Below are 20,834 nucleotides of genomic sequence, written 5' to 3' on the forward strand. Positions count from 1 at the left end.
TGCCACCACAACCATGAGTGTGGGCCCAAGCATGATGCTCCCACCACACCCCCAGGGATGAAGCACTGCGCCTTTACACATCCGCACTGGTCCAATGGAACCACCTATGAGAGCCGCGCCTGCGGGAGGACCAGGAGTAGTGGGAGAGGGCCCTTGAGTGGTGGGAGGTTGCTTGGGGCCAGATGCTTGACAAGGACTACACAAGCCAAACCATCTGGGAGGACATGCTGGCCCAGGCGTACCCACCCACTGTCCCCGCTGCCCCTGGTTATCCTCCCATGCCCCCTCCCCGCCTGGCCCCCTCACACCCAGTCTCCACCCACGCATTTTTCTCCTCCCTGCACCTCCAGTCCTCATACCGTCCTTCAGGGACGCAGCAGTGGGCAATGGCTCCCCAGGCCCCCCCCACTGCCCCAGCTAAACCTGCTCCTTTGACCACCCCCCTGCTTTAAATCCACAAGCCCGATACCTCCCCATGCTTCCAGCCCCAACCCAGCCCAGCCACGACCTCAAAACTGCAGTGGGAGTGGATCCCGTGTCTGAGGCCATTCGGCATCCTGCTCCTCATTGGATTCCCAGCCCTCCACCCCCTCCCCAGACTGAAGCACCCTACATCTCCCCTCCCACCCCAACCCCCTCGTGCACACTCTTCAATTAGGGCACATGCAACATGGTTTAGTTTAGTGATGTTTATTTTAACACCCCCATGCCAACCCCCCAAAAAGGTGTTCACGTGCCCTCTCCCAACCACCCCTCACTGTATGTAGTTACCAGTAAGTGCACGGTGCACATAATTTGCATTAGTGGCTTTTAAAACACATACACACACACACACACATCTTGTTCATAAGTAAAAAAGGCTGAGTTCCCCACAGCTGCATCACTCTTTATAGGGGCAGAGTGGGGCAAGGTCGAAGGGAGGGGTCATGGTGGGGATGGTGTACAGCTGTGAGCCTCAGGCCCCCGTCAGGGATACCGAGTGGGATCATTGGAGAATGTTTCCCGCAGTGCCTCCTTGATATGGACCCCTTCCCGTCCACTCAGCAGGGCGTGACCAGCTGCTCATAGCCGCGGTCTGCATCCACCCCCACCCTGGAGGAAGAGGTCCCCCTTCCCCTCCACTAGACTAGGGAGGGTGCAGCAAGCAGTCATCACTGCGGGGAACCAGTCCTCCCCCATGTCCAGGCACGTGACGAGACAGCAAAAACCCCCCTTCAGACACTCGGAAGTGCACTCGACAAGAAGACGTGCCCAGTTCAGGCGGGTGTTAAACAGCTCCCATGACTGGCCCAGGTGGCCAGTGCATGGCCATATTAGCCATGGAAGGAGGAGGTAGGCAGCATCTCTCATGGTGCACAGGGGCACGTGCACATCTCCCATGACCTCATTGCAGTGGGGGAATGTACGTGCCCTCCGCCATCCTACGGTAAAAGCCGGAGTTCCTGAAGACCCTGGCAATCATGCACCCAGCCAGCCCACCTGCCCAAAGTAGAATGATCATGGTGGTCCACCAGGATCCGCAGGATGACAGAGTTGTAGCCCTTCCTGCTTATGAAGCATGCCACGCTGTGGTCTGGGGCATAGATTGGGATGTGCGTCCCATCAACTGCCCCAAAACAGTTCAGGAATCCTTGTGTGTTGAATCCGGCCACAGTAGCGTCGAGGTCATGGAGCTGGATGAGCCTCCCCAGCAGGATGCTGTTGGTAGCCCTGACCACCAGAAAGTGGGAGAAAGTGCATGCACATGTGAGGGTCCATGGAAGGCAGCCTTGGCCCCAGCGCCTTCCCTTGACTGCTTCCCAAGGCCTCACCAGTGTGGTGGCCCCCACTGGCCACAGCCACAGGTCTCTGTGAGAATGGAGTGGCCCCGGGCTCTGGAGATGGGGCTTCCCTGGCTCACCCCCAATTCCCCATACCCGCTCCAGGGGCACCCCTTGGATGGAACCCCATCCTTTCCCCTTCCCCACCACAACAAGCCTGCAGCCCAGGAGTGACTTACCTGCATCAGGATGACCCCGACAGTGCACTTCCCCACCTCGAACTGGTTAACCCCTGAGCAGTACCTAGCCGGGGTGGTCAGCTTCCACAGGACGATGGAGACATGCTTCTTTACGGTGATGGCTGGCTGCATTTGGGTGTCCTGGAGCCATAGTGTGGGGGCGAGCCAGGTGCACAGCTCCTGAAAGGTGTCCCGTTTCATGCAAAAGTTTTGGAGCCACTGGTTGTCGTCCCATTCCCCCATGACTATGTGCTCCCCACAGTCCTCACTGTGTTGCATTGCCACAACTGCCGTGGCATCTGGGGAGTGGAACAAGGGCACATGGGACAACAGGAGCATCCTCACCAGCCTCGGGGTCCAGCGCTTCCCCTCAGACAAGGCAAAAGTTGTCCATGAGGATAGGGAGCAGGACTTGAGGGTCCAGGCTGGGGGCTGCCTCTGGTCCATGTTGCGACTCTGCCCTGTTTTTTCTCCCTTGGGGGCAGCATGTAGGCGTAGACTGTGTGCGCCTCGCAGATGTCTTTAACAGCGCAACTGGCCAGAGCGCCCGAAAGGGCTTCCTGGCCAAACAAGCCTGTGCATGGGACTTCCAGGGCCACATCCTGTTGAGAAAGTGGCCAAGGCATGTGGTCGCTTTCTGTTGAAAGAGAGGCTCGCTCTGTTGGAGTCACTTGACGACTGCGATGTGTTGACAGGGGTTTTGCCAGGAAATATCTTCCGACGTTGACCACTGTCAACAGATGGCTGTAGTGTAACCGTAGCCTAAGACAGCTGGTTTATAAATGAAACAAAAGAAAAAGCGTTGATAACTTGTTAACACAATTTTCAGCTACACACAACTATTAAGGTATCACAGGGTTTGAAATTGTCACCATATGTGTTTTCCAGCAATAGCAATTCACAGTTCAATTTCCAGGCAATGCCCATGACCATATTTAAAGAGATGTAACCTAGGACAGTACAAAATTATGCAAATTTTCTGTCTTTATTAAACACTCAACAAAATGTTCCCCCAAATAGTGCAACATTTAAAAAATAAATTAAATCCAGTACACCGTACTATAACTGAGAGATTTCTGAACAATTTCTGTAGAAATAAATATCTGAAGTCAATTCAGAATCTTGAGCTATTCTCTATAGCAGGTTAAATAATTTTAAAATGTATGTCTACCAACACACAGAAAAAATTCAGAACATCAAAATTAATCTGAAAATTAAATAAGAATAAACAGCAAACCAGGCTAAAAGGGCTATATTCTTGCTTCATTCACCTTGAAATCTGTAATGCTAGTTTAGCTTGCTATGCGTGTGTGAAAAACAAGCAGCAGGTATCCAGTATAAGAGCTTTGACTTTTGCCTGTTAACTTAGCTGTTACATGGTGAGTCCAATGCTCCCTGCAGAAAAGACTGAAAATTCATATCTGGCACTAGTAGAGAATCACAAAAGGGCAAGTAGACTCATCATTGATTGAATGAGCTAAAGTTATCCATAGGCAGACTTGCATATCATCAAGTCCTAGTCTGAAGTATTTACAATCTTCTCCCTTGCATAAAGGTGTCTTAACACATGCTGTCTCTCTCAATTCTCTTTCCACCACACAATTGAGAAAGGTCCCCCCATCCTCTCTTCGGAGTACTCAACAGAATTTTCTCTAGGTCCCCAAAAGAGTAAGTATTAGCTCCCATTTCTTATGAGCATATCAGGGCTTGCCAGAAACATGATGAGAGTGGGGGAAGCATCTCACCTTTTTGCAAGACAACATTTCTTCAGTGTTTTGAAATTCTCAGAGTTTTTACCTCACTTTCCATCTCATGTCTAGCCTTCACTTTCAAGGAATACCCACAATTATTGGCAGATCAGATAATTTTAAGATAGTTTGTGTGACCACTAACCTTCAAAATCTAACAGATTTCCCATAGTTTGACATTTAACAGATATGATAGTAAGGGATATTTTATACAGGCCCAAAGGCTTCACCAGGATATTAAAAATGCTTCTGCAGGGAAATTTACCTCAGAAAATGTGTTTACATTATTTTAATCATATAGCAGCACATTTTCAACCCCTAAAAATATAAAATAATATGTATATTGTACAGTAAATCAGTCATAGCAGAACACTATCACCTGCCTTTGATGGCACTTGGCCAATGAATATGAACTCTGATGCCAGAAGTCAGGATTTGCTGATGCCACAGAGGACTTCAAAGGCATCAGTGTCAGCAGAGAAGCCCCAGCCTAACCAATGCCAAGAAGTAAAATGAAGTCAGAGGAAAATATTTTGAATGGCAAACCTTCTATTTTTACTTAGATGTATATGTTACATACATTGTACATGTTTCCAAAGAAGAGTTGAGCTGAACACGCTTCTGTACACATGGAGAGTCTATGAAGCTCAGAGTATTTGAAAACAATCCATTGCAGCTGGCTGTAGAAAGCACGTGATGGACAAGATGCAGCTCAAGTTGAAGGAAAAAAGTCATTGAATTAATGACAGTCTTTAACATGCTAAGTGTAGCCTGACCTGTCAAAAGAAGAGGAAAAAAAGGTTGGTGAACATTTAGGTCAGCAAGGGAACATTCATGGGCCCAATCCTGTAAGCACATTATTCACATAAAGAACTTTAAGCATGGGAGTAGTCCAATTATCATAAATGGGATTATCCAAACTTCAAGTTAAACATGCTTTAAATGTTTGCCAGATAGGGCCTTAGACAGATTTTTTTCTCATCTGTTTTAAATCCAAGAGTATACAGTTGGCACAACGCAAAGGTCTCAGTATCCATAATGAAAATTATTTTTCCACCTGAAATATAATAGGGTGTCCTTATTTAAATATGTGCCAATGGACTATTTAAAATCAAATGGTACTTAATTGTTTTTTTTCTTTCTTTCCCCTCAAATATGTAATAGGGCTTTCCATCCATTGCAGGGTATTGTAACAATAGACATGTACTATTTCAGAATGAGATGTATTTATAGGTGGTTTCAGGTAGATACATCTCTTTCATACCAAGCCCACTTGTTTATATATTATTTAGCAAGGAGTTTGTAACGACTGCAGAATGTGGATAAATTCAAATATAATCAAAAGATTCAGGCCATGTCTACAGTAGCCCAAATCTTTGAAATGGCCATGCAAATGGCCATTTCGAAGATTAGTAATGTGGCACTGAAATACACATTCAGTGCCTCATTAAGCATGCCAAAACGCCCTTCGAGATTGCTGCGGCTTGCTGCCGCATGGCTCATCCAGACAGGGCTCCTTTTCAAAAGGATCCTGGGAACTTCGAAATCCCCTTATTCCTATCAGCAGATTGGTGAGGTCGTTTTAAAAAGGAGCCCCGTCTGGACGAGCCTCGACAGTTTTGAAGTGCCATGGCTGGTGGCATGCTAATGAGGCACTCAACAGGTATTTCAGTGCCTCATTAGTAATCTTCGAAATGGCCAGTGTAGACATAGCCTCGATGTATGTCAACACAGAGATGCTCATCAGCTTGTATATATCTACATGCAACTTTTATGCTTCTTATCCACTTCAAATAATGGAAACACAAATTTAGGAAATAAAGTTCAAGGTATATAAACAGCCAGCTACGAGGGGGGCTATTTAAAGTACATTAAAATAATTTCACAAAAAGCAACTTGGAAGAACTGGCTTCCAAGATAAATATTTTATTTGAAATCACAACTAAACTTCCTGTATTATTTTTCATTTGCCTATCACTAAACAGCATATTTAATGTTTTTGGCATGCCTCATTGTAACAATACTGGGTGAATGATCTTTCTCTAAAGTCTTGCTCCCAGGCAATCTAATTATTCACTTTTTCTGATAAGTTTGTTATTGTAAATAAAATGCAGTTATCCCAAATACAATAAAAAGTCAGTGGAGCCAACATTTTATTTGTGTTTTCAGTACTAAAACACTACAATTAGTTTTTTGATTAGAAACAAATGCAGACAGTATTTCAGCTTCTATTCATGCTGCTGGTAAATTCTATCGAACTACTCAGAGCAGTTTTTAATACAGGTGTTTTATTGGTTGATTAAATAGTGTTCTAGCTTGCACAAGGATGGGGAGGTGCTGGGAACATATCATAAATTCTAGGATTAGGAAAAGGCACAGGGATACATGACTAGCCTATGCTTACACAGTATTTCATGAGTACAGATCCCAACACAGATTGCTTAATAACTTCAGTAGCCCATGGAGTGACATGACTTCTGCCGTAAAACTATTCTCATTTGAATTTCCCCACCTCTTACAACCTAAGGTGTCATGCAAGTTTCAGCAAATATCAAGTGGGAAGAGCTGGCAACAAGCCTCTTTGAACAGTGAAGACATTCATACAACATCTCAACATGCTCGTTAACCAGATAATGATACAAAATGATTTCCCAGTTGCCAGTCGGCATTTCTGAGTCATCTTGCTGGAGTGCTGATAGCAAACTGAAAGGCTTGGGGAATATGTCTGTGTTCACTAAGCTTCTCTCTAACATGGACATTTGTGAACAAGAGTCTTGAAAGACTTTGGCTTCCTGTACTCTGCCCTCCCTGGCTCAGATGCACCACAGCTGGGCTCAGTGTCACTTTTCTGCTCCTTTGATTCCTGCAACTGTGGAGGCAGGTGCAGCCCCAACTATAAAAAAAAAAGCAGAATCAGGATGCGCCTCTCTCTCCCCATCCTAAAAGCCACAAAGCAGCCATTAAGGGCCATAGTGCTACACTGCTAGGGTCACGTCCCCCAAACAGGAACTGCTACATTTTCCCCTCTCCCACTCTCCTTCAGCACTCAGCTCAAAGTCAACAACATGAACATTTACAGACACACTTCCAAGATCAGTCAGACCCCTGAGTTTGTCTTATTCATTCACTTTCTTTAAAAGCTGTTATTAAATTTGTTTCTTTGTCCAGACCTAGTTATATTCCTTGCACAGCTTTGGGTAAGAATTTGTACCACTGGAGCTAGTAGAATTGACTAAAATAGAACAGACTCAGGGTCGCGACAAGTTAGCTAACAGTTTTTCAATTGATATCTGCCAGGAAAATATTTAAAAACCCAATAATGTGTGTACAAAACTTAGTTATTAACATCAACAGCGGCATGGAGTTAACCAGGTGAAGGCAGCGCACTGTTCCAGCAGCAATCATGACATTTCCCAGAGTTTCAAGGTGATGAATCTGCTGAGAATGGGAGATAATCAGATGGCTAGGAATTTCCAGTCTTTATAGGAAACAAATCTGTGAAGTAGTCATGCATGTAAAAGGGGAGAAGGGGTTGCGGGGGCCCTCCATCCAACCACATTTCCTCCCTTCATAAGCAATTCCTTTGAAAAACATTTCCACGAGCATCACACTGGCTCCACCTGGTGCACAAATACAGGACATCCAAGATTCTCAACAAATATTTTTAACAAGGTTCACATTCAAGGAGTGATCATAAATCAATTAAAAATGTATGAACTTCAAATTTCATCTGAGTTGGAATATTTAACCACCATCTAAAACATGCAGAGGCTAATTCCTACATGGGGAGAAAGCCACATGAACATATCAAAGCTCTACATGGAGGTAAATGAGCAGTCAAAGCAGAGAAAACAGGAGAGGAAATATTTAAAGCCAGCAACCTGGTTAAAGGATTAAGCTGCACAGCTTTTATGGTCAGAAGGGATTGCTATGATCACCAACTCTGATCTCCCACCTAAACACAAAAGATAGGACTTCCCTGGATTAATATTTGTTTCACATCCAGCTAAACAGATCTTTTAGAAAATGATCCAGTCTTGATTTTAGTATTTCCAGTGATGGAGAATCCACCACAGTCCTTGATTAGCTGTCTCTTGGTTAATTATCCTCACTGATAAAAATCTGCACCATAGTTCCAGTCTGAATTTATCCAGCTCAACTTCTAGCCATAGAATTCTGGTATATTTTTACCAGCTAGAAGGAAAAAGACCTCTATTACCAAATTCCATTCCCCATATAGGTACTCTTAAGACTGTGATCGTCACCCCTTAAACTTCTATATAATAGACTAAAGAGAGTCTTTTGAATCTACTGTAAAGGCATTTTCCCCAAAACCTTTAGTAATTCTTATTGGCTTGCCTGAGCCCTCTCCAATTTGCCAACATCCTTCTTGAATTGTGGACAAGGAAATGGACACAATTATCCAGTTTCCATCAATAATGAAGAGATATTATAACCTTCCTGTGCCTGCTCACTATTTCCCCATTTGCAGACCCACAGATCACACTGTGGAGCAGACAGTATGTCTCAGTGGGTAGAGCACTGGACTAAGACTTGTATTCTGCTCCTGGCTCTCCTTTCGGCCCACTGAGACACTTTGGTCAAGTGACTTCACCTTCTTGGCTAAGTTTCTCCATTTGTAATCTGGAGATAATGGCACTGACCTCCCTGTGTGAAGCACTTTGAGATCTACTGATGAAAAATGCTATACAGGAGATGGACACGAGTTATTAACAGCCTTTTTATCCATGCCACCACATTGTGACCTCATATACGCTGAGTATCCATAACTCCAAACTCCTTTTCAGAGTCACAACTTCCCATGCTGGGAGGCTCCAAGGGGTGCCCTGAAGCAGGAGGGGTACTCGAGGGGAGGACCACAGGAGGGCACCTTACAAAGCCAGGAAATCACCAGCTGCCCCCACCGCTTGACTCAAGCCAAAGGGGGGAGAGGGGTGCGTGTGCGTGTGTTTTCCCTTGATGACAGCAATGGCAGAGGATCCATGGGAGAAAGCGGAGGGCTGGTGAGGCAGCAGAAGCCATGGAAGGTGGGGGGAAGCCAACAGCGCTGCATACCCCTTACAAAACGCATGCCACCCACTTTGCACACCCCTGCCATATTAGTACCCTGGCCTCTTCATTATTCACTGCTCCCCCAGGGTTTGGGACATCTGCAAACTATTTTCAATTGTTTTATGTTAGGCAGCAAAAGTACACCTACAGAGAAAGACATAAAACTACATCAGTTAAAACCACATTAAAGATGCTCCCATCCTGCAGATATCATATTAAAACTGTTTGACATAGTGTAATTGCCTCTAATATGGATCCTGACTGCCGCTTGTATTATATGAGCCTATAGAAAAAAAAACAACAGACTTCCTCAAAAGCAGTTTTGCCATTCCTCCCTTTGTTCACAGTGCAGTAAGATCTTTGCCACCACCAAGTTACTATGTAACTCATAATATGTGAGCTAAAGCTGGCTGAATATTCTTTTTAAAAAAACTTAAAACATTTTTTTCCCCCATCAGAAAGTGCCAAATCATGGAAACAACTTTTTCACAGCAAAGATTTAGTTTTGATGACAAAATATTTCAACTTAATAGATTTAGAAGTTATTAAAATGTTTCATTTCAAAACAAAAAAATTCTGGTTTTCTGGATCATAACTGCTAATTAAAAATGGTCAAACAAGACATTTCAAATGTTTTTAGGTTTCTTGTTTGTGAACATTTGCCATTATGACTTTGAATCCCAATTTGGCATGGGAAAACTTTTCCAAGTCTCCCGTATTTTTGCAAAAGTACAAAATTGTTTCACAATGAATTCTAATCCAAACAGCCCAACTACCCTTTTGCTTTCCTGAACACATCTCAACTCAACATGTTGGACAATATCCATCCCCTTTCTCCAGTAAATGGCAGAGTGTGGCTGAGGCATCACCCCACTGACACATTGTCATCCCTGCTGTTTACTACAACAACCAGTGCTCTAGCTGATCATGTTATTGAGTTTTATAGCACGTAGTGCTAGAAACTGAACATTGCTGTGTAAGGTTAACACAGACAGAGAAATTTGCTGTTTGCCTGCTGTCTAGAATTACAAGCATCTCTCTTCAGTACCAGATAAAACCAAAGCTAATCAAAGGACTATTGCCTAATTTCGCCTTCCTCCATTTTGCTTCAGGAACAGAATACTTTTCATAAAGGAGTTTTATAAGACACCAGTTTTTGTAAATCCTACCAAGTTTCCAAATTGCTGCTCTTTGTTCCCCTTTGGTAAGCCACTGCTTACAAGTGGCACTCCCTGTTTTTGTGTTAGCCTAGGCTTGTTTTGATACAGGAATGATCTACCAAATGGCTCTACCTCTCAAGTGGTCTCCCTTATGGCATAAGATTTGCTTGTGAAAACTCAAGTTCTGAATGGAGTGAAATCTTTACCACCCTTGAAATCCCTGAATAGCCTGCTTCTACATGTGTGTACACACACACACACACACACACACACACTCTCTCTCTCTCTCTCTCTCTCCCCTGAAACTTTTCATCTACATAACATTATCTCTTTGATAACCTGGAGCATTCTCTACTCTAAATACAAGGAACCCTGCAAACACAGCGGGCACATTATGTTATCCAAAACATATTTGCAGGGGCAGCTACTGTACACGTGGACTCCTCACAATGCAACACAGGTTTAGGTTTTGAACATTCCATATTTCAGGCTATTTTTGTGGTAACCGTTCAGTTTACATAAAAAACATCCACAGCCAGATGGCTGCTTGCATACTGTAGCTATGTTGGTTCCAGAAAGACAAGGTAGGTGGGGAAATACCTTTTTATTGAATCAAATTCTGTTGGTGTGGAGGGGTGGTGGTAGGGCAGCCATATCTCCCTGTCCCAAATACAGGGCAGGGAAATATGGGGGGAGGGGCAGCTGCCAGCCCTGGGGAAGCAGCAGCTGCCAGCCTGCCCTGGGGAAATGGAAGATGCCCACACTCCCCTGGCTTCCCCGAGGCTCAGGGAAGTCACCTACATGCTCTCCAGCCCAGCAGCTGCACCTGGCTCAGCTGGTGGTGGAAAAAGTCCGTGGGGAGAAGGTCCGAATATAGGACAATTAGGCCCAAATACAGGACAATTAATTAAAAAAATATGAAGGGATGCCTTTTTGGCATCCCAAGTACAGGACCATCCTGCCAAATACCCTAGGTGGTGGTGGAGACTTTCAAACTGCACAGAGCTCTTGTTCAGGTCTGGTCATAATGAGAAAGGACAGAATCGAATCCAGCAGCTTGCGAAGTGTTCTTCTGGACAGTGCCTTCCTGCCCACTATAGTGGTTATTGCTGTTCTCCACAACTAAACCACCAGAAAAATAGCTTCCCCACCAAAGCCTTGAAAGGTTTTCAAAAAAAACAAGAATGTTGAACAGCAACAGATGTAAAAGTCACTTTCAACTTACTTACTGCTTATTTCATAGTCTGGTAGTAGCTGGAGTTCGACATTCCTCCTCGGATAGCATGAACAGCTGTTGGGGAAGATGCTGGGTAATGGCCAGGGCGGATAGGCTTGGCTGTAGCGTGAAAATCAAAACACAATTTAGCACTCATCACAACAACTGTACCTCAGTTTCTGCTCCCGTACATGACTTATGGTTTTAAAAAGTAGCTATTCTAGGCATTTCCTGTCAGCTATGAAAGTCTGGGCCAACTTCTGGCTGTAGGGAAAATGACAGAACGTCCCTCACTCTGCCCACTGATACATGCTACAAAGATGATCACTTGCCCATTTTCTGGTCGGGGACTATCCCTCTATACAACCAGCTTATACACTCTGCTTTTCCATGCAGCTGAGTGGGGAAGACTACATGGTAACCACTGCATGGGACAGCCAGTCCGGCACTTGCATATGTCCACTCCCCTCCCACTTGTGCACTCCTGGAAGAAATGACAGAGCAATTTTGAGGACTTTCTGGAGGAGGCAGAATAAAAGCATTTGTCTATATGCTCCCTGCTGCCCCCCTCTGGTTTTCTGGTGTGAACGCACAAGCTTCACCATCCAAAATATGGTCCTTCCACTGGCATTGCTCTACCACAAGATTTGAAAACAGTTCCACAAGTAATTCTACTTTAAACATGGCTGTGCGCACAGTCTGTCTTGGTAATGCTAGGCATCCCCATGCTGCCCAGACATTAGATTTTAAAATAAAGTGTGTACGGAAGTGAGAGGCTGGAAAAGAGGACAGACGAGGACAAAGGGAATAGAAGAGAGGTTAACTTACAAAGACAATCCCACTGAAGAAAGATTACTAGAACTACACAAGATGCATTGATTGCTTAAATCAGTAAACAAATATCTGAAGAGCTTTAGCCTGAAGGTGTGATATGTTCTATAAAAGGTGAAGTCTCCAAAGTGCCCATGGGCAGGGTGCACAGCCCCTGTGTTGGAAGGCTAGCCCCTTGCCACTCAAAACTTCCTGGCTGGTGTCCGAGCAGCCCTGAGCCCCCTCAGCCAACCTTCCAGTGCTAGCAGCAGTCCAGAGGAGCCCTGAACCCAGGCCACTCAGAGCATTTTGGAGGAGGCCTTAGGCCTGACCCACCTGGAAAAGCTCTGAGCCTGGCTGTAGCCCCACCCTGAGGCTGTGGCAAAGAGCATTAACAGAGGTCTGGAGAGACTTATCCTTCCCCAGACCCCCACTGCCTGCCACCAGTGTTCCCTGTAAGCTTGGTGCTCGTGAAGCCAGTCAGGAGAAATGTTGATGCCGCCCAGCTGATTGGCAGAGTGCCCACAGCGAGGTTTTATGTTCCTACTGGTGGTGCACATGCAAAATGACTCGGTGCACATACAATGTATTCTGCACATGGATGAAAAAGATTTGAGGGAACATTGCCCAGCAGCCATGGAAGTGCCTTCCTGCAAGTAAGGCTGCACTGCCGAAACACAGCTGGGAATCAACAGATTGCCCCGGATGCCTTCTACTGTCACAGAACTTTGCAGATGCATATAAAGTTGATGAACAGTCCAGTAGTCCACTTGCTTTATGCCCTTACCAATCTGAGCAGAGTGTGCTCTCCTTGCCATGTTCTTGGCTCTGACGGCCTCTTTAATGCGATCTACCTCCTGCTGGTAGCGTTTGCGGTCCCGCATGGCATTCTCCTTAGCTTCCTTCAGTGCACTCTCCAGAGTCTTAACTCGCTCTGCTGTAGCTCGAAGTCGTTTTTCCAGCTTAGGAAGCTCACAACGAAGATCTGCATTATCACGTACCAACTGCAGCAGGAATACAAAGAAATGAAGTTACTCCCTTTGCAACGCTGTGTCGTCTTGTGAATGTCATGAAGGGATATAAGATTTCAGTGTCATGCTTACAGAAATGTACTAACAGGAAAAAAATCCAAATTACACCAGAAAGAGGAGGTTCCCCCACCACCAACTATAACCATTTAGGGCCTGGTACTCCCTTGTTCTTGCACTGAAAATCTGAAAGTTTTGTATGAAGTGTTCTAACAGCCATTTTGGAACCTGGATACTAGATAGACAAGGTGAGTAAGGTAATATCTTATATTGGACCTACTTTTGCTGGTGACAGAGAGAGAGAGAGAGAATGAACTTTTGAGCTACACAACAATTCAAAGAGAAATCCAGTAACAGAAGTTTTGGATATAAAATCCAATCAAGAGTCTAGCTTTTATCAGCAACAGCTGCATTTAATTTGTATACCTTAGTACTGTCTTTGAAATTGAATTTAGGCAGATTTGTTCTCTAAAGATAAAATAATCCATAACTTCTTGCCCAGATTGATATAAAGCTCAAATTAGAGATGCTCTTTGTATTCCGTATGCTTAAACTTCATGCGATTAACAACAAAACTGTTTCATGTATTAGACTGTCTTCAGCACTTCCTTCTTGAACTGTACCACCATGAGTGGTTCAATGCATGTGAAATGGGGCCTCTCTCACTTAGAATGTAAAGTTTGTTGAATCAGCCTGCAGCTGCTGAAAACTCAAAGGGAAAAGGGTAATCAAACAATAATTAATAACCTTGTTATCCCCACCCTTGCTCTGGCTTATTTATACCTGGCCCTGCAGATTTCCAAGACCAGCATCTGATGAAGTGAGTCTGTGCTCACGAAAGCTCATGCTCAAAACTTTTCTGTTAGTCTATAGGGTGCCACAGGACCCTTCATTGCTGTTAATAATTAATTTGTTAACCGTTGGAACACTGACTACACACAGATATTTAATACATTGGGAAAACAGTTTTCTGTCATTTCAGATGAACTACTGGAAGCAAGTGGGCATTCCATCATAGACAGAGGATGGGTTTCTGTCTGCCAGTAGCAGGGCCAGCTTCAAGACTTTTGCAGGGAGCCAGGCTTTACCCTGCAATGAGAATCCTACATCTTCTCTTCCATACTGTACTCCACTTTCCCCTGCTGTCAGTTCCTGGTTTCTCCCTCAATATAGGAGCCACTATGGGTAAGATAGGTCATGCCCCCAAACCAATCCAAAGACAGGCAAGAACAGTCACAAAGCCAGCAGCAGAGATGACCAGGGGAACAAAGGGAAAGGCCCAATGAGGGATGTGTGTTCACACAAAAGGGGGTTTTATTCATCTCTAGTCCCCATGTAAAAGGGCACTAAAAGGTAATGATTTACTTCACTTCTTAAAATGTTGCACAAACACACTGACAAAGTCTTGCCCAAACAATTACTAAAGCACATTAGACTGACATAAATATACATTTTGTCTAGCATCATGTGTTCATGACACATGCATTCAGTAGTCAAATATTTCAAGGACAGAAAATCAACTCAGACTCAGAATTATTTCTGATGCAATGAGTTTGAACTAAATAGCATGGGTATTTTAGCAAATTAAGCATTATTTCTAACTAACAATACCTGGTGTAAATTACCTTCTACAGATTATCCTGGGATAATTACATAAGTAATTTTTCTCGGTAAATTACAAAATCATCCATCAAAAATATCTACTAAAATGTGACTTGGAAGAATGTAAAATAGAAACATTTACAGGTTGAACCTCTCTAATCTGTAACTCTTATCCAGCAAACTCCATAATCTGGCATGATTTTAGTTAGTCGGACAACCACTTATGGGTGTGGCCATGTTTCCTGTGGTCCCATAAAGTTTGTTTCCAGCCTCCAGTCCTGGCTCTCAGTGTTCTGTGCTGTTTAGCTGTAAATTACCCCTAAATGTCTTCCAAGAGTCCAGTTAGCAGTGAAAGTATTGGCAGAGTGCTTTTTTGGTGCTGGCACTTGCCAGGGGGCCAAGCTGAGTATCGATACCTTTTTTTAAAAAAAAAAAAAACAAAAAACACACAAAACAAACAAACAACCAACCAACCAAAAATAAGACACTGACTATTGGTAATGCTACTAGACAATATTACCTCCCATGGTCCAGCAAATTCTCTCATCTGGCACCAGTCAGGTCCCAAGGGTGCCAGATTAGAGAGGTTCAACCTATTCCAAGATTCTCCTATGGCTAGAAATTCAGAAATGGCCCTGGTTAAAATTAACAGAAGAAAACAAATAACTAACTTCCCTACTTCCTACATAAAGTTTGACTGCTGCAATCAAAGACAGAGGTATTGGTCCCACCTGTTTGTGAACCTTTGTAAGCTGCTCCAGATTGTTCTCAAGAAAGGAAATTTTCTGCTTCTGAGCAGCACTTCCTCCTCCATCATCACTGTCCAGTTCAACACTCTGCAAATAAAGCAAATTATAGAACTAGAGCCAACGTTTTACACCCAGAAAGATGGGAAAGTTAGGGCTTTGTGGGGGGGTCTTGAAAGCTCCCAAAGGGAGATTGCTTTTCTTGTTCATTTTGGCTATGTCTACACTAGAAGCATCTGTCTACAGAAGTTACCATTGAAAGAGATGTTCTGACAAAAACTCCTGTTGACATATCACATTTACACATAAAAGCAGACTGATCTTTTGATCCGCTCTATTGACAAAAAGGGCCCCTGGAACATCTACGTGGCTTTTTTACCGTCGACAAAACTTATTTTGTGTGTAGATGCTCTGTGAATTTTGTTATCAAAACCTGAGTTTTGTCTACAAAACTGTAGTGTAGACATGGTCCTTGTGTCCTTGACATCTACATTTCCCCAACACAGTAATAAAACAAATAAAAACTTTCACCAAGAAACTTTAAGGATCCAGAAAGGGGAGTGCCATGAAATCTTTTGACTAGCTTTCATCTTGACAAAAATTCAAGTTTGTCAGTGATTAAAAATAACAAATTCTGCTAAAAAGCATGTTAGAGGTGCACAAAAAGCTCCTCAAATTTATTTTGCCGCAGCAAAAGATGAGGCATTTTGAGCTATAAAAAAGAGGCACAGCACACATTTATAGCTCACATCAGCCCAAGTTTTAGATGTGGGTTTGGATCAGTTCTGGGTTCGCTAAGCTCTGTGTTAATAACTGAACTGATAAGTGAGATCAGCCATTTCACAGAACAACAAATTATATGGAAAAGCCTCAAGAGAGAAGATGAAGCATAGTATGACTTATGATGAAGCATAGTATGACTTTTGACAGAGCTGAGAGCACTCCAGACCCACACGCACAGAAAGAAAGATGTGCAGCTAGAAGGGAACAACAAGCTCTCAGGCTCACAGAAACCAAGGTAATTGGGCATGGTGTAAGAGCATCTATTATGTATTTGAGAGAGTTTGTCTATCAAGGCTATTCAAGAACTTCTCCTAAACAGTAAGAGCTAGACTCACCAAATTTGGTGCACAGCTTCCTCTTATGGTAACATAAAGCAAGGTAAGGGTTTGGTTGTGCAAGGAAAAGGGGATGTGCCTGGAATGGGATTGATTCTCATAAAACCGTGTAGAAAAGAGACGGAATTACCATGCAAGTGAAAGGGACTGGCCGGAGGCACGCATGTCCATCTAGGACTGCCCTAGCCCTGAGCCTCCCACCCCTCCAGCTCCCCCCACCATTCATGTGGTGATCTTGTTGCTGTTCCTTCCACCAGCAAGCTGGGGCAAGTGCAGAGTTTGCTGCATTCCACACTCTGGCTGGGGAGGGCAGGGGCAGACAAACCCGGATCTACCCCAGCTGGGGGCGTGAACCCCTTCTGCCAGCTGTGCCCTGTGGAGCTGCAGCTGCCATGGGGAGGTGCTTCCCACCTGGCCTCAAGAACGGAGTGAAGTGAGGGGGATTGGAGTAGTTCTCTCCCCGCAGAGCAGCCTGCAGACTGAAACTCTCATTCCCAGCCCTACTCCAGCACAATGATCCAAATGCAACATGTATATTTTCATTTTATTTTCCAAAAATCAAATGTATCAAGTCACAGGCCAGAGCAATGCCAGGCAAACCTTCTAGTCTAGTATATAAATAGATTAAGAGTTTGCTGGATTTACACCAGGGATGATATAACTAAGCAATATAACAGCTTAGCAAGACATTTGCTTGGGGGAGGGGAAGACTGTTAAAATAAAACTGGAGAAAGATTTGAACTAACTTTTTTGACTCGAGTGGTGAGGTCTTGAACAAAGAGTTTTCGTAGGTTGTGCAGGGTCTGCAGTTCTCTTGCCTGGAAATAGAATTTAAACAACAAAAAGTCAGTAAAACTTAGCAAGCACTGTTTAAAGTTTCTCCGAAAGTAAGAATACATAGGATACATTACACTACAGGCTGAACATACAAAAACTGGCACTCTCTTGTCTGGCAACATCAGTGTTCCAACGGGTGTCACTGGACCAGACCCCACAGGCTGGGAGGTTAGTAGGGTGAAACCAGTCACCTTGGGCAGGGGAGCCCACCAGGCGTTACCAGCCCTGACCAGAGGTGATAGCCAGCAAGAGCCAGCCTCTGTGGAACCAGGGCTGCACCCAGTGCCCATGGGGCCAGGAACATACTGGCATCCTGGCTGGAACGAGAGCCAACCTCTGCAAGGTGCAGGGGCAGGGGAAGTGGTATGCTAGGAGCCCGACCAATCCAGAAACAGCCTCCAGGCCAGAGCTTTACTAGCAGCCCAGCCAGGCCAGAGCCACCAACGGGACTGGCAGCTCTACGGCCACGGCCGGAGCCTGAGGGGCCAGGGCAGCAGCTGGAACCTCGGCCAGGACTGGAGCTGGCTTCTGCTGGGCTGCACCTGTGGCTCTGGGGCCATGCCAGCAGCACAGCCAGGGTGAAACTGGTGCCCACGTGGGCAGGGTTGGGGCCATATCTGGCAGTCTGGTTGGAGCTGGAACCAGCCTCTGCAGCTGGGAGCCTGAGGTGGCCAGGCTGGTGTTGGCCCAGCAAGTCCAAAGTCTGACCAGGAGGTAAAGGGAGCCCAGGGCTGACAGTTGGGGCAGGTGGAGGGGCAGAGAAGAGGAAAGGGCAGCAGATTAGGTGGCTGGAGCAAGGGACCTCCTTTCATCCAGTAAATTCCCTTATCCAAGACCAGTCTGGTCCCAAGGGTGCCAGATGAAGGAGGTGCAACCTGTAGAACTATATCCTCAGGTATGCCTCAGTACATACATCTATAGTTACTCTTTTGTAATTAACTAATGAATTGCATCAGTTGAAAGGTGGTGAGAAGTAATTGGTGTGTAAGAATCTGGGGTTATCTAGCGTAAAATAGTACCCAACCACACCTCACTTTACGGTCCATAATCATTTAAAAATCAGTCAAAACTGACCTGCTTGTAAAGGGGGAAAAATATCACCACAATGAGGTATGGCTTAGTTCCTATGACTAAAAGTATGCAATTCTATTCTAGCAAAGAACCCAAAGGGTTGCTTGTGTATCTTCTGTCACTCAATAAAGCTCCCATAGGTCATTGTTTTGGTTACAGGTCAGCAGCCAAGTTCCCTCTGAAAATATATCTAACACTGAAGGAAAAATAAATCAGCCAGAACAATACGCTCAAAGGCTGCCCATGGTCTCATGTCCCAAGCTATTAAATGACACTCAAATCACTGAGCCTTTGATTCATTCTATGACAATTTTTCTGCCCAACTCTATGCACTCAAAGATGGTGATGTTATACAGGGACATAGATACCAAGGTGAAAAGTACTTTATAAATACCACAGGTTCATTCCTAAGCTTTCAACACAGTTTAATTTTACTAAGTGTCAGCATAATAGCCACCTTATTCAAAGAGAAATGTGAGAGGCATGGCACAAGTCTTAATCCTTTGCCCATTCTGTGAAGGGCAGAGAATTCTGGAAGGAAATGTTCATACTCATTTGGATAAACAGTGAATTCCAACCCCTCCTCTACTTTTCTTTTTAAACACACTGCACTGGTATGAAGGCTATATCCCAAGTAGAAAAGCGATCTTATTTTCAACTTCTCACACACTAAAATTTGAACTGGCCACTCAGATCAGGAGCAACATGTTTATAAACCTTTGAACTGCCATCTCTCTTTCTCACGTACTAGGACAAAGCTAGGAAGTGATTCATTCTGAACCCAAAAAAGAGATGCTACTGCAACAGAATGGATAGAAGCACTGTCTTCTAATTAGTCCAACACCCTCCCCCCCCCAAAAAAAATAAAATAAAGTCAGGAAGAGCATATTATGTACAATTAGGCACTTCTATTATTCATAACACCTAGCTTACACTTTTTTAATGCTAATGTCCAGATGTACGTTGCTACTGCCAGAAGGAGAAATTTAATTCAGAGCTCAACAAAGTTAACCCTTACCCCACAGCTCTTAACCAAAGTAAGGGGCGGTATCAGTCCCACTGCTGCCCAAAAGGGACCTTGTCCTTATTCCTTCCCTGGTTCCCTCCTGTGACTAGGTATCCATTACCGACTACTTCCACTGTACTGGTGAAAGTTGGGTGCCAAGTCAAGGCTTTGCCCACTCCCCAACCCTACTTGCACAGGATAGGGAAACAGCAACCCCATGGAGACAGTTCTCCCTCCTCCCCTTCCTTGCATGTAAGTGACATAAGAGGCCCACCATGCTTGCAGGGATTTACGCTCCCTCACTTCTTTGTCTGCATGGGAGAGGCATGATCTTGACCTAAAAATGGACATGTTTCATGTAGTTTGTTTACTTGTTTTTCTTCCTGCTGAGGTAACTGCTGATTAAAATGTTGATAATTCCTAATATTTTAAAATAAAGCAGCTGCTGCAACAACCTCTGAAATCCCATAGGAATGAACATGAAAGATTATTCAAGTGTACAATAGTTAAAATAGTTCTTGACTTCAAACAAAAAAACACCATCTGATGGACATTTTGCACTGATTCTCTGTCCTACTGCTTAAAATTGAGTGTCAGCTATATTGCTTACTCACTGAAACAGACATTTTTACAATTCATAAGCAATATAAGCTGTAAAAGAACTCATCTAAGGGGGGGGAGAATACTTTTTGTAAAATCAGGGAAGATTTATATAAAATGTATATTTTACATATAACACTCATAAAATCTGGGTGCTTGAAGTCCAGCTCTTAAAAAAAAAGGCCTGATTTTCAAGACTACTCCCATTAAAATTATAATCCACAGGAAAAAAAGAAAATCTACAGGCAATTATGCTTCTCCAATTCAGAAAAATATTTTTATAGAATTAATCAAACTTATACAGCAAATGGGAGAATTACTAAAAAATGACATTGTATAAGAAGTTTAAAAAATATCCTATGACTGTTTTGGCTCAAGAAAGTGAAGGTGAAGGAAAAATGAAACAGGCTAGAACTAGACAGGTTATAAAGGGCTGGACAAGTTTAATCTCTGAATACACACACTTTTCCTGAACTATCTCTGATACTCCAAGCTTGAGCAGAAAAAAAAAAGCTGCCTATTTCATGGTAATTTTGTGGAACATACCAATGTCTACCTCAGATTATGAGAAAAACCACCAGATTTACTTCCCCTTCAAATGCAGGTTTCACAAGTAAAAACCTAACATGCTAGTCTACCATACAATCTACTCATCCTTCACAGGACGATAGAAATGTACAACAGGTAGGCAACTTTGGAGCCCCTGTCATGAGGCAGTGCCAAATCAATTTAAGAACATAAGAACAGCCATATTGGGTCAGACCAAAGGTCCATCCAGCCCAGTATCCTGTCTGCCAACAGTGGCCAACACTAGGTACTC

General features: G+C 44.0%; 1 protein-coding gene across 3 annotated transcripts in view; it reads right to left on the bottom strand.

The window, feature by feature from the left end:
- Positions 1-2,511: 2,511 nt before the first annotated feature.
- Positions 2,512-20,834, bottom strand: part of KIF5C (kinesin family member 5C) — a 123,371-nt gene continuing 105,048 nt past the window's right edge. Inside the window, exons 22-27 of one of the 3 annotated variants that reach the window (XR_012646350.1) lie at positions 17,247-17,318; positions 15,368-15,472; positions 12,794-13,010; positions 11,210-11,316; positions 4,328-4,523; positions 2,512-2,770 (exon numbers count right to left, since the gene is read on the bottom strand). Coding sequence is in view for 2 of the 3 variants with exons in the window: in XM_075000720.1 (XP_074856821.1) it covers positions 11,213-11,316; positions 12,794-13,010; positions 15,368-15,472; positions 17,247-17,318 (498 nt within the window). In the remaining variant the exon portion in view is untranslated. Of the gene's footprint in view, positions 2,771-2,988; positions 4,524-11,205; positions 11,317-12,793; positions 13,011-15,367; positions 15,473-17,246; positions 17,319-20,834 lie in introns of those variants that run through there. The other 2 variants (XM_075000720.1, XM_075000722.1) reach the window with 2 other exon arrangements.

The sequence above is a fragment of the Carettochelys insculpta genome, chromosome 8, assembly GCF_033958435.1.
Source record: "Carettochelys insculpta isolate YL-2023 chromosome 8, ASM3395843v1, whole genome shotgun sequence".
NCBI lineage: Eukaryota > Metazoa > Chordata > Testudines > Carettochelyidae > Carettochelys > Carettochelys insculpta.